This window comes from Marmota flaviventris, chromosome 9, assembly GCF_047511675.1.
Source record: "Marmota flaviventris isolate mMarFla1 chromosome 9, mMarFla1.hap1, whole genome shotgun sequence".
In the NCBI taxonomy this organism is placed as follows: domain Eukaryota; kingdom Metazoa; phylum Chordata; class Mammalia; order Rodentia; family Sciuridae; genus Marmota; species Marmota flaviventris.
In genome coordinates, this window is record NC_092506.1 from 86,408,242 (window position 1) to 86,422,933 (window position 14,692).

The following is a 14,692-nucleotide window of genomic DNA, read 5'->3' on the forward strand; positions in this document are numbered from 1 at the left end:
ATATTCTATAATAAGTAATTAAAACAAGGCTGCATAATACAAGCTCAATATATAAAAGTCAGTTACTCTATTATTCTTTTTTGTTAAACATGGCAGTAGAATCTATTTTGATATATTCATACAAGCATGGAATATATCTTATTCTAATTAGGATCCCTGTTCTTATGGATGTACACAAAGTTGAGATTCACTGTGGTGTATAAATATATGTATATAGAAAAATTATGCCAGATTCATTCCACTGTCTTTCCTATTCTTATCCCTCTCCTTCCCTTCATTGCTCTTTGTCTAATCTACTGAACTTTCTGTATTCCACCCTCATTGATTGTTAGCATCCACATATCAGAGAGAACATTTGACCTTTGGTTTTGGGGGATTGACTTATTTCATTTGGCATGATAGTTTCCAGCTCCATCCATTTACCCACGAATATCATAAAGTCATTAATCTTTATGGCTGAGTAACATTCCACTGGGTATATATACCACATTTGCTTTATCAATTCATCTGTTGAAGGGCACCTTGTTAGTTCCACAGCTTAGCTATTGTGGTTTGTTATTCTTTAAACATTGGTGTGGCTGTTTCACTGAAGCATGCTGATTTTAACTCCTTTGCGTATATTCTAAGGAGTAGGATAACTGGGTCAAATGGTGGTTGTATTCCTAGCTTTATGAGAAATCTCCATACTGCTTTTCATAGTGGTCATACTAATTTTCAGTCCCACAACTAGTATATAAATGTGCCCTTTTCCATACATCCTTGCCAACAATTATTGTTACTTGTATTCTTTTTTCTTTTTCTTTTGGTACTGGGGATTGAACTCAGTGGCACTCAACTACTGAGCCATATCCACAGACCTATTTTGTATTTTTATTTAAAAACACAGTCTCACTGAGTTGCTTATTCCTGGCCATTACTGAGGCTGGTTTGAACTCATGATCCTCCTGCCTCAGTCTTCAGAGCAGCTGGGATTACAGGTGTGCACCAACTGCACCTGGCTTGTTACTTGTATTCTTGAGAATTGTCATTCTGATTGGAGTGAGGTGAAATTGCAGTGTAGTCTTAATTTGCATGCCCCTAACTGTTAGAGAAGTTGAACTTTTTTTTTTTTTAATTTGTTGACCTTTGTATATTTTCTTTGAGAAGCATCTGTTTAGTTTGCTGAATTATTGATTGGGTTATTTATTTATTGGTTTTAAGCTTTTTGAGTTCTTTGTGTATCATGGAAATTAATGTCTTATCTGAGGTGTGGGTGGCAAAGATTCTCTTCCATTCTGTAGGCTCTTTTTTCATGCTTTTGATTGTTTTCTTACTGGTAAGAGGTTTTGTAATTTGATACCATCCTATTTATTATTATTTGTGTTTGTTTTTACTTCCTGTGCTTTAGGAATCCTATTAAGAAAGTCAGTTCCTATGCCAATATGTTGAAGTGTTGGGCCTACATTTTTTTTGTATTAAGTACAGGGTTTCTGGTCTAATATATAGTTCTTTGATTCATATTAAGTTGTGTTTTGTGCAAGGTGAGAGAGAGTAAATTTCATTCTACTACATATGGATTTCCAGTTTACCCATCATCATTTGTTGAAGAGGCTATCTTTAATGAATATTTTTGGCTAGCCTATTAAATTTGTTGGCATTTAATTGTTCTTAATTTATAATGATACTTTATATTTCTGTGGTGTTAATTGTAACATCTCCCTTTGGTCTCTGATTTTAAGTATTCTATCTCCTTTTCTTAATCTAACTAAGAGTTTGTCTACTTTGTCTTTTTTTAAAAAACAGATTTTTGTTTCATAGATTGTTTGTATTTTTAGTCTATATTAATTTGTTTCAATCTTTAGTATTTCTATCCTTCTAATTTTATGTTTGTTTCTTGTTTTTCTAGTTCCTTGAGGTGCAATAGTAGGGAGTTTGAGATATTTTTGCTTTTGTCACGAAGGCATTAATTGCTGTAAACTTTGCTCTTAGAACTACTTTTGGTATGTTCTGTAATTTGAGGTATAAGAATCTGCATTTCCATTTGTTTCAGGAAGTTTTAAATTTTCTTCTTGATTTCTTCCTTTATCCATAAATTGCTCAAAAGTTGTTTTTTTTTAACTTCTATTTGTTTTTATAGTTTCTATTTTTTTGTTAATGATTTCTAGTGTATTGTATCATGGTCAAAAAAGATATTTTATATGATTTTTTTTCAAAAATCATTAAGACTTGTGGGCGTTCATGACCTACCCAGAATGTTCCCTATGCTTGTAAGAAAAATGTCTTCAGCAATGTTTTGAGGCAATGCTATGTAGATGTTTTTCCATTCTTCATATCTAAGGTGCAATTTAATTTTGATGTTTTGTCAATTTTCTGTGTGAATGATCTGCCTCCTGCTGAAAGTGGCATATTTAAAGTCCTCACATATTATTGTACTGGGATCTCTTTATCTCTCCCCTTAGTCTATTAATATTTGCTTTGCATATTTGGGTGTTCAATATTGAGTACATTTATATTTAGAATTGCTATTTCTCTTGTTGAATGAACCCCTTGATCATTATATATTTATATATTGCCTATATCTTATAAAGTTATGATAATTATTTTTAATTGCTTTTAGTCTTTATAATAAAGATATGGACAGTTTATACACTATGCTAACAATATTAGAGCATGCTGAATTTGCCTGTGTAATTACTCTTACCAGTGAGTTTTTCACCTTCCCATGTTTTCGTCTGGCTCATTAATATCTATTACACTATGAAGAGATACCTTTAGCATTCCTTGTAGGACAGGTGTGGTGAATATATCTTCTCTCTGATTTCATTAGTCTAGTCATGTCTTTATTTCTCCTTCATCTCTTGGGCACTATATTCTCCACTGGCATGCGTTCTGTTTTTCTTTTTATTTTTCTTTCCCATTTACTACTGTGAAAATACCATATCTCTCGCTCATAGCCTGTAAGGATTTTGCTGGGATGTCCATTGCCCAGGAAATTATGATACCCTTATGTGTCATTTGTTTCTTTTATCTTCCAAATCTTCTCCTAATCTTTCACCATGGAGCTGGGTTATGTCATAGGTAGAGTTTGGTTGAGTTAAATCTGACTGTTGACCTTTCACCTTCTAAATCTGCATATTTGTACCCAGCATTAGGTTTGGGAAGTTGTGGGCAATTATTTCTTTGAATAAGCTTTCTTCCTCTGGAATTCCAAGTTCTTCTTGAATCCCCAAAACTCAAATATTTGTTCATATAATACTGTCTCAAATTTCCCATTAGCTTTCTTCATTTTTCTTCACTCATTTTTCTTTTCTCCTCCAACTCTGCATTTTCAAATATCCACTTTCAAACTCATTAATTCTTTCTCTGTTTGTTCTATCTAGATACTGATGCCTTTTATTGGTGTTTTTAAATTAACCAAATGTATTTCTCCACTTGTTTACTTGGGTTAGTTTAATTGATTTAATCTTTTAAGTTATGCTGTTAGCATATTGTATTGTTTTGTCTGTGTATTCTTGAACTCATTGAATTTCCTTAAACAGTTGTTTCAAATTCTCTGAAAATTATCCCATACTGATTGTTATCTGGTCAGTTTCTGATGCCTAATTTTGACTCTTACCTTAGATCATAGTTTCTTGAGAGTTCTTGATATTTATTGATGTGTGACATCTTCTGAGAATTGAAGGATTAGGTTTTTATCCCAATCTTCCTTATCTGGATTTTCAAAAATTGTAAACAGGCTAGCATTAGTCAGCTTTCCATTTCTGTGACAAAATACCTGAGAAAACGAATTTTTTTTTTAGAGAGAGAGAGAGAGAATTTTTTTAATATTCACTTTTTTTTTTTTTTAATTTTCGGCGGACACAACATCTTTATTTGTATGTGGTGCTGAGGATCAGGATCGAACCCAGGCCACACATATGCCAGGCGAGCGTGCTACCACTTGAGCCACATCCCCAGCCCGAGAAAACTAATTTAAAGGAGGAAAGATTTATTTGGACTCATGGTTTCAGATGTTTTAGTCCCTTGTCAGCTGGCCCTACAGTTTCTATGCAGAACATCATGGCCAGGAGATGTACCAGAACAAAGCTACTTACTTCATAGCAATCAAAAGCAGAGAAAGAAATGGAAAGAAAAAAGAGGGGGTGACAAGGAAGAAAGGGGCTGGGACAAGATACACCCATCAAGCATATTTGACCAGTGGCCTATCCCCCAACTAGAACCCCACCCTCTCAAGTTTCTGCCAATTCCCAATATCACCACCAATGACTAATAAGTCATTTGGAGTGGTATCCAAAGGACTGAGGACATTTGGATCCAAACTATAGCAAGAAGGATCATTTTCTCTTAGCTTATAGTCACTTCCACTTTTTAAGAACTAGATAGTATCAGGTCCGGGTTGCCAGGTGTCTACAATTGGCATGTTGCCACTGTTTCATCACTAGCAGGTGAGATCAAGAGTGTCCCAAATCAACAGTTGAAATGTTGTTCAGCATGAACCAGGGGAGTGCTTAGGGAGAACAGTCCATATTCACAAGTCTTCCTGGGAATGGGGTAGCCCAGAAAACCCCTTCCACAGTCACCATCCTGTGATAAGGTATTGTGGCATTTTCTGAGACTCTACATAGAATCACCATGGATCAACCAGCTCCAAGATCCTATGGCCACCAATGCTGCAAAGCTCACATACCACAAAGATCAATAAAACACTGCTATTGGCTATCTATTGTTTTGGTAAACTTGTGGCACAAGATTTCTACAATCAGCCATAAATGATGCTGGTCAGAATATGAGTCTAATAAACTGGGGCTGTGTATATTTTTTTGGTACTGGGTCTGTTCCAGAGGTTCCATCTGCAGGCAGGCCTCTGCACAGGGGCATTAAGACCTGCCTAGATTTAGAATTCACTTGCTTATGACTAAATTCTCAGACCTTAGGTAGACTCATGCTAAGCTGGGTTGTATGTTAATCTCACAGCTATTAGAACTTTCACAGTCTCATGGGTGCACCATAGCTAGTGGTGACTGGCCTAAACATGAGTCTGTCCTACTAGGTAAAGGCTCCTCCCAATACCAGGGCAGTTCTATAGTTTTATCTTCTAGCACTGGCTTTGCAATAAATGTGCTGCCTGAGATTGGATATCAGATAGTGGAGAAAATCTTGGGCCATCAGAGCTAACGCTAAGCTGTATTTCACCTGAGTTTCCCAGTTTCAGGGACCTGCACAGTGTAATATGGGTGAGGGAAAGGAAATGTGCCTCATGCTCATTCCAAGTCTACAAGTGATACAGGACAAAATTTAAGTCAGTCCCAGGCATTTCCTGATGTGAGGACAGGTCTATCTATTCCATCTTTGAGCTATGCTTTACAGAAAGTGCTAGTAGCTGTGAGATTAACATACAACCCAGCTTAGCATCAGCCTACCTAAGGAACTGCCTTCAGTTTCTACTTAGTTAAGGGTCTCACCCTGATGGACCTGGTACTGAGCACCAAGACAGAATTCTATTTTAGCTTTAGTTTCCTGTTCCCAGTGGTAGAATCTTGCTTCTTGATGTACTATCCAAGATTGGAGAAAGGGTGTTGGAAGCTGTCTCTTTGCCTACTAACTCAATTCCAGCAGTTTAGTCCATAGATATTATCCTGGTGGCAGGTGTTATAGGGCTCTCCCTGGCAATGGGTCTCACTGCAGAGGACCTGGAACTAGCTGTATTTCAAGCCTAAGACCTGGATTTAATTCCCTCTTCTTCCTTCAAGCACGTGGCATCTCTACACACTGCTATATTGCTTGGATATGGAGATGAGATGATATGGGCAACTTCCTCCTGCCTTCTCAGTGTATCTTTCCATTTTGTTATACCAAAAGCAGGCACTATGATCATTCATCTCATTCCCTTAGCTATTGCTAAGGTGCTTTGGTGCTTGAATAACACTTCCATTTGTCATGCCTGTGGATAGATGTTCACTGGAGGATACTACTCAGCTACCATCTTACTCCACCTGTGAGATGAATTACATTTTATGAAGCTTATTTGAGCAAGTAGAAGATTTTAAAACCAGGTAGAATTCCTAACTAAAGTTGTTTCAGACTACCCCACTCTACCACATTTGCAGGCTGTGTTTATTTCTACAGAAAAGGAAGTGACAGTGAGATACAAAAACAATTTGATTAGTCACAGTCAGCATCTGCCTAATATGGACATGGTGGATTTAGATGGCATACTGTGAACTGTTGAAACTTGATTCCTGTGACTGGCTGAAAATTAGACATCTGATATAAGAATATCCCCTTAATTAAGTTTGCAATTTGTTTACATACTAAGTTAGGATGCAGTTTGTTACATGTGGAGGCAGCTTTAGGCTAAAATTTAACACGGAAGTACAAAATCAGACTTAGGCCGAGCTTATCAGCTTAACAGTTTATTTTGTTAATCCTGAAGACATCTTGGAACAAGCCATAGAAATTGACCATAAAGCCTAGAATCTTGAAGATGAAAGATCCTGCCAGGACAAATGACAAGTCATTAGGTCTCTTTGCTACTAAAAGTTGAAATAGCAATGTCTGCATCAAGCCAGGCCCTAGATGTGCTATACTTCTAGTAAACTAGAATGACCCTCACTGTTTCAACATGAAAGACAAAAAGTTCTCCCAGAGAAGCCCAAAGACTCCATAGCACATGGGTTTGTAGGCTAAATGTATAATACCACATGGTAACAAAAATAACACCAGTGAATTTAAAGTGGGTGTATCCTTGGGTATAAACAGATGCAGAAGCATTCTTATGGAAGCTTTTTACAATCTAGGATGTACAAGATACCTCAAAAATACTCATTGTCTGCTAAAAATATACACAAGGATCATACCAAAACATCTACAACACTTCAAATTGCTTTAGCTAAATATACTGTTTGTAAAAACCTTCAAAAATGTGAAATCACAATTGAGTAGCTAGTCTTCTGAAATGAATAATAATGTCAAATTTTTATCATTTAATAGATAAGAATATATTAGATTATTTTTAAGGGCCAGGTACACTTAATAGGTAAAAGAAAACCTCATAGGTGGATACGGTAAAGAATTCTAAAGACATTTAGTTCAGTTCAACATTTTTATTTTTGGTATGGATTGTCAGCCTTTTGTTGTCTGCCTTTTTTATTTTTTTATCCTTCTTGTAATTATGAAATGCTTTTTTACATGAAACCAGAAACTTATTTCTGGAACAACATGTGCATTTTTGAGCCCCAAATACTCTATAAAGTTTGAGAAAATGTTAATTTTATATTCTTTAGTCTCATTCTAAAAATATTTTATGAGATACCAATTCAATAAATATTAACAGTGTGTTATGGTTTGGATATGAGGTGTCCCCCAAAGCTCATATTAAGCAATATAAGAATGTTTGGAGGTGAGATGATTAGTTTTTGAAGGCTGTAAGCTAGTGATTCATCTAATCTATTTTTTAGATTAATAATTTGGAAGGACTACTGTACTGGTTAGTAAATATAGTCAGGCAGGGCACTGCTAGAGGAAGTAGGTCATTGGGGGTTTGCCTTTGAGGATGATATTTTTTCCTTGGCTCCTCTCTGGCTTCCATGAGTTTAGCACTTTTCCTCTGCCTGACCTTGTACCATGATGATCTGCCTTGCCTCAGGATAAGAGAGATGGAGTCAGCCAACCATGGACTGAGACCTCTCAAAACATGAACCAAAAATATTTTTTTCCTCATCGAAACTGTTCTTATTAAGTATTTTGGTCACAGAGATGTAAAGCAGACTGATATACAGTGTAACATAAATAATATTTCAGTGAATGATAGCCTTTAATAGCTCATTGCTTTCTTTCCTCCCAAATTTTAAGTAGTATACATCAAAAATACAAAAAATTCCAGTAAATTCTAATAAAAAATACTAAATGTCTGTGAGATATGTGTGAATGATAAAATAACCTTCATTATAACAATTAGAAGGTTTCATATAATTAAATCAGAAGTCCTTGGAATTAGTCTGCTTGAGCATGGTGAGTGCATGCTGAAGTATTTTAGATATACTCCATGGGCCTCCTTTGAAAAAGGCCATGTGGATATTTGTAATAATTTTTAAATATAATATCAAGTGGAGTAAGACTACCAACTATGTAATTATAACCATAAAATAGTTTTCTTTATAAAGAATTTATTAAAATACTTGAAAGTTTTTGGCATATATTACAATTATAAACTATTAAAATATTTCAAAATTCTCAGGCTTCTGCTAGAACTACCATATGTGCCTTGAAAATAAAAATATGTTGGATAAATCTTGCCTAAAATAAACATACAATTCTTCATTGAAAATTTTGTGGAAAACATCAAATACTTACTTTTACATTTTTCCTTTACTGTTGTTTTAGATCTCTGTTCTGTCCCCTTTGTGTTAGGAGGAACCCCTAACCAGACAGTTTTAGGGAGATGAGCCATCATAAAGATGTACTTTTTATATTATGTATATATTATTATATTTCAAGTGCTTAGATGCACTATTTTGTTTTAAAGCTTATGAAGTAGATAATGATATTTCCGTTTTACGAATAAGTAAACTTAATCTTTGTTGTTGTTGTTCCTATTACATTTCATAATCATTCATCAGCATTTCTGTCAACCTTCCACCATGTTTTTACCAGAACCAGTCAGTCACTTCTTTCCACTTTCTCCATGACTGTCACTACCACTACCACTCACATGTAAGCATTTTGTATCTTCCATGACTATTTTAAAAATACCTGCCTAGGATAGTTGTCATTATTTCTCCTGCTTTCCTTTCTCCTAGTCATTTCATTGCCATGATACTTACTCCTTCTCTATGGAGACATTGTAAGATATAATTCACAAGTTTCTCAGCCCTGCCATAATGTCTCAAAATGCTATAGTTTCCTTCACAGCACTTATCAACTGTTTGATATACCCTTATTTGTTGATATAGGCTTCGTTTCCCCCCATTATAATAAAAGCATGGACATTCCAGTTTTTCTTGGAAGGATGCCTGGTCTGAAGTGATCTTCAACCATTGTGTGATGAATAAACCAGTAAATGAATGCACCTCAAATGTCTCCTAACTCAGGAAATATTCATTGATCAAAATGACTATGCACCTCTCTCAAGCTGTATTTACAATTGAATATACATTGCCATCTCTTTATTGCATGCTGATTCATGGGTTTGAATAAATTTCCCTCAGTAAGTTGATCTTTGAGAATAAGGAACTGTCTCATCTTTTTATTTTCATGTTGTAATGCTGAGTATCTAACCCATATTCAGTACACATTGGAAGTGAAAGAATAAAGCATCCCTAAGAAATATTCAAATCTTCCTGTAGCCATGAAGCATAACAATTCTTTAAATGCAATGTGCTAAATTAAAATATAGATAGACTTGCAATCTATGTGGTACTTATGAAGTCTTTTGTTATTTGAGCTTTGTCTGATAGTTAAATAATATGTATCTTTCAACAATTGAATTTTGTGTTTTCAGAGATCATCTATAGCTGGGTGTTTAATGAGTTCCCTTCTTTTGTGGCGGAAGACAGCCGGCGGTTCATTTCCCAGGAGACAGGCAACCTTTATATTTCTAAAGTGCAAACCTCAGATGTCGGCAGCTATATTTGTCTGGTGAAAAACACAGTGACGAATGCTCGAGTACTTAGTCCTCCAACACCACTCACTCTACGAAATGATGGTAAGTTGCGTGGCCCAGAGGAAAATGGTCAGCTGTCTCACACATGTGAAAAACAGATATTCAGTGTTCTCTAAGCATTTGACCTAGTACAAACAAAATAAAAAGGCATTCACCATGGTTAGAAACTCAGCATTTTTATTCTGAGATTATGCATACCTTAGAAGAAAAATTTTGATATGGGAAAGTGATGATCCATGGATGAAAAATATTCATTATAATGCTACTGTAATTCCAGAAAGAAAGAGAGAATCTGAGAACTGTCATAAAGAGACCACAGTTCTTTTCTTTCCACTTTAGTGCCTCCATATAGCATATGTATATGAATTGTAAGCTTTTTATGGGTTCAGTTTTCATTACATTTTTATTTTAGCTGCTTTCAAACTGAATGTTCAGCTTTTAATACTTCATGGTACAATTATAATTGTTATTATTACTTTTTCAATAATAGGAACAGTTGGAACTTTAACTTTTAAGTGCAATTCAGGCAGATATGATGATGCTATAATTATAGGTATTGCCATCTATCTAAAGTATCTTCACATTTAAACACCTCATTTGTATTTATAGACATTTACAGTGAAGCATTGCATTAAAGAAGTCAAGTGCTGTATTACAGTTGATATATGATATGCAACTTGCTCTATCATGCAACAAAAAAAAATCTATGAAGGCATTATTAAGTGAGCTAAGAACTGATTGATTTTGAAATTTAAAAAATAATCTATCTCAATGCTGTTCTTTTACATACTTGGTTTTAGACTATATTTGCTGCTGGAATCTATGACTAAAGTTATATCACTGATTTTTTTTCTTACTATTTAGTGTGTCTTTAGATACATACATACTCATTAATGAAGTTTATGAGACTTACTAAGCTATAAGTATACACACACACACACAGTATTGTAGACTATAGATTTTAGTAACCTTAGTGGATAGAGTACAAATACAATATTCATTTTAAAGAGGAGAAATCCAACCTGGAACATTAGAGAGATGATGAGTCCTGCTAAAGCCCACACAGGGTAGTGTCATGGATGAACAGGGGGGAAACATGAACAGGGACTGGCAGACCAACCCAGAGGCTACTGAAACTAAATAGAGGTGATATAGGATGGAACAAAAATAGTGATAGTAGCCTTAGAGGGTAAGAAAGATGACTGAGATATTAAGTGGGTAGAATTATCAGGATTTGAAAACTAAATATGGTGCTCTGGACTGCAGGGAGATACTGTATAAGACAATTTCAAGGTACTGGCATACTTCAATGAGTGTGTGCTGCTTCTTCACAAGAGGCAGGTGGAGGAACAGATTGCTGAGTGGGTGAACATGAGGCATTTTGTTTTGGATATGATAAGGTGAAGTGTCCACAGAAAATCTCTGTGGAGCTATATAGTAGGCATTCCAATATATGTTCCTAATATCCATAAGACAGCTAGGCCAGGTAAAGAGATTTAAGTGTCACCATTGTGTGCTCCATCATTCTCGTTGAAGTTCTGAGTGTGTATATATTTTGCTTACTTCAAATTTATTTTTCAAATTTATCTAATCAACATCTTGGAATTGATTTGCTTCTCTGTGAGCTGTTTTCATAAAATTTCAGAGCACTCTTTCATTAATCCTTTAAGAATTTAAAGCATCCTTACCTGAGAATTGTAACATTCTTCTCTGTGAACAATTAATTGCATTTACACTATTCATTTATATATAATTACACCTTGCAGTTGGTTCAGGCCTGAGGTTGGAGAGTCTTTTCCACCTTCTTCTCATACAACAGACCTCTTATTACACATGCCAGTTACAAGAATAACACATGGATTAGTCAGAACCCCAAAACTAATACTACCTCCACTAGTTAGTTAAAAGTTTCAATGTCCATGGGTAACTTTTAATTCATGGCCCAAATGTGTCACTTAACTTTACTTTCTACCTTCTATACTCAACCATTAAAGAGTAATCCTTTGCTGATATTTAAAATACTCCATTCCTTCCAACTTTTGTTTCTTTTGTTTGGCAAACCTCTGATCCCAATGAATTCAACTGTAGTCTTACTCTGACTGCTTCAAAAGTAACACCCACTGTGGATTCATGATCACCAATTTGAAAGGCACTACTCAATTCCATTAAATTAGATGATTTAATCTACTATTCTGTCAAAAGCTTTTGGATGCTTCTCTGCTTTCCTTCAAATGGACAGTTCCTCCACTACCACTTCACAGAACTATTTAAGTTATCAAGCTCATCTTTCTACTAACACAGTTCAAATCTAACTAATTGCATCTTCATCCACATCATTATTCCCCATCCCATTCTTTTTCAATAGAGATATTCATCCTGCTAGAACCAATCCCCAATCCATCCTCTACTGTTGGTTTTCATTCCCTCTATTTATTCAGAATAATGCACTATTAGTCATTGTTTCTTATATAATAAATGATATGTTACTGGACATGAATAATTTTAGTTGTCAAATGAATTGAAATAATTGCAATAATCAATATTGTTAATTTTTAATAAATGTCTATCTTCAACATTATTTGAGAAATACTCTGACATGATTAATAAGTGCAGCAAAAATAAGTAAAACAACATGGTGATTTCAAATTTAACTGAAAAAAAAAGAACAAGTAGAATAAATCTACTAAGTTTCAGTTATATCACTCAGGGACAGTCTTATTTTTTTACCAGAGAAGATAGAAAATTCACATTTCTTATTTCTTTAAATTACCTAAGTCTGTTGTTTCCTTGGTTGTTGTCTATTAATATCTTTTTTATCATGTTAAAACATCCCTATTGAATGAATGTAGCAATGCAGAGAAACAAAAAAACCATATTGATCCTGCTCCCTGTTCTTAAAGTTCACTCTTTAGTGTTTCATTTTTTTAGGGAAAAAAAGTTATTTTTAATTCACATATTTGAAAACTTTCATGTAATGCTAGAAAATACCTGTATTTCTTGGTTAATCAATTTTAAATAATAGTTGTTTAATCCCTCAAATAAGTATGCAAGCACTTCTGTTCTCCTGTCATATGTTCATATATTCTTTTTTAAAAAATTCATTTTATTTAGTTATACATGGCATTAGAATGCATTTTCATACATCATATATAAATAGAGTACAACTTCTCACTCTTCTAGTTGTACATGATGTGGAATCATACCAATCATATATAATCATATATGCACATAGGATAATAATGTCCAACTCATTCTTCTATCTTCCCAACCCCAAATCCCCTCCCCTCCTTAAACAGGGTGTATATTCCCCTCTGTCATGTTCAGATATTTTCATAGTTTTTCTGTTGCTTCCCTTTTAGATTCAATAATGTACTAAATCTTTGCAGTTTTCATACTTTTCAAAACAAATTTTAATTTCCTACCTCATAAAATTAGAATAATTTTATCCCTACTTTTTACTTCTCCTTCCCTCAACTACTTTTATCTTTTTTTGTCTTCTACTTTCGCTTCTATATTATCATCATCAAATACAACAAAATCTTATATGCCTCCCCTTCAACTGATTCTGGAAGCTAATAGTCAATAGATATTTAAAAGTTAGTACTATGTAACAATTCAGTATCATATTACTCCAGATTTTCAGTCATTTTCTAGATATTGATGCTATACCAGATGTATTTTTCCTAATATGTAAAACTTAGAATTAAGTATAACATAATGAAAAATCAAACTAATAACACTAATAAGATTGTAATACATTTGGCCTGTAGAAGAAAAACAATAAGTAGTTCCAATAAAAGTGTTCAGATATAAACAAAAGTCATAGCAACAAAGGTGATAATTGAACAGTGGTGTGAGTGAGAAAGCACATGGAGACAGTAGGAAATGAGAAAACAAGTACACTTCGGATCAAGTCTTGAATAAGCCAGATGACTTGAGGAGGGTAAATAATGAAATACTGTGAAATATAATAAGAAGACACAGAGAAAATAGGAAACAGAGTAGTGTGAAGAAACCAGAGGATATGTTTCAGTGAGGGGGTGGGCATAGACATGCAGTTGAAGAACAGAGTGTGCACACCTGCTTGTGTCCCTTCTGAGACTCTACAGCAAGAAATCTATATCATCCATGAGAAGGCTTGAGGAGGAAAAGGTATCACCAACACATCAGACATTTTGATATATTTCTGTACAAATGAGGAAAGATGTGAGTTAAAGGATTAAAACAGTAGGAAAAAAAAGAAATCTGAATAAAATTTAAAGGATAAACAAAAGGAATTGACAACCATGTGCCAGATATAAGTCTGAAAAACTGAAATCAAAGTTAGCAATGAGGGTGGATGGAAGAAATGGGACTTAAACTAAGGGGGATAGGTAGAATGGACAAGTCACAGTAAAATGTTAGAATCCCTTCCGTATCTCTATTTGCAAAAATTTAAAGGATCAGTTTCAGTAAATTGAAGCTAAAGGTTTTTGTTGTTGTTGTTTGTTTGTTTTTTTTTATGGGAGTGGTGGGACATAGTGAAAAACCTTTTCCTGACATTTGGGTACCTACTTCCTGACAGCAAACTCCCTGCCCTCTCAATTTAAGCAGAACATCAACATGAACACACTCCACTAGTGTGTCTACAGACACACCTTGCAAGAACCCAGTACCACTTTCCAAATTTCTCAGATTTAATATTTATAGGCAATTCAAAGTTAGCTGTTACATTTAAAAATTACTAAGCGTATTGGTTGATTACAGAATTCCAAGATGATGCGTAAAAAGCAAGAAGCTCTTAAAATGTGTGTCTTAAGATGACTATAAGACACACACAAATTAGACTACAATCAATTTTAATTTAAAAACTTTCATTATTTTATCTCTTTTAAAAATAATGTAATCAGAAAGGGTATTCATAAAAAGAACATTATCCTGAATATTTTCCCAAGTAGGTGGCATATATTAAACACTTATTCTGAAAATAGAAATAGAAAATTGTAGATGAATCCATTTATTGCACTGTAGTCAGCTGGAATTCCTGCTGGGTCTTACAAACTTCTCAGTGCA

The 14,692-nt window shown here is 34.4% G+C and overlaps 1 protein-coding gene across 1 annotated transcript in view; it reads left to right on the plus strand.

Moving 5' to 3' along the window:
* Positions 1-14,692, plus strand: part of Cntn5 (contactin 5) — a 755,408-nt gene that overhangs the window by 381,331 nt on the left and 359,385 nt on the right. The window contains exon 7 of the mRNA XM_027930609.2: positions 9,479-9,682. Within this exon, the coding sequence (XP_027786410.2) occupies positions 9,479-9,682 (204 nt within the window). The remainder of the gene's footprint in view (positions 1-9,478; positions 9,683-14,692) is intronic.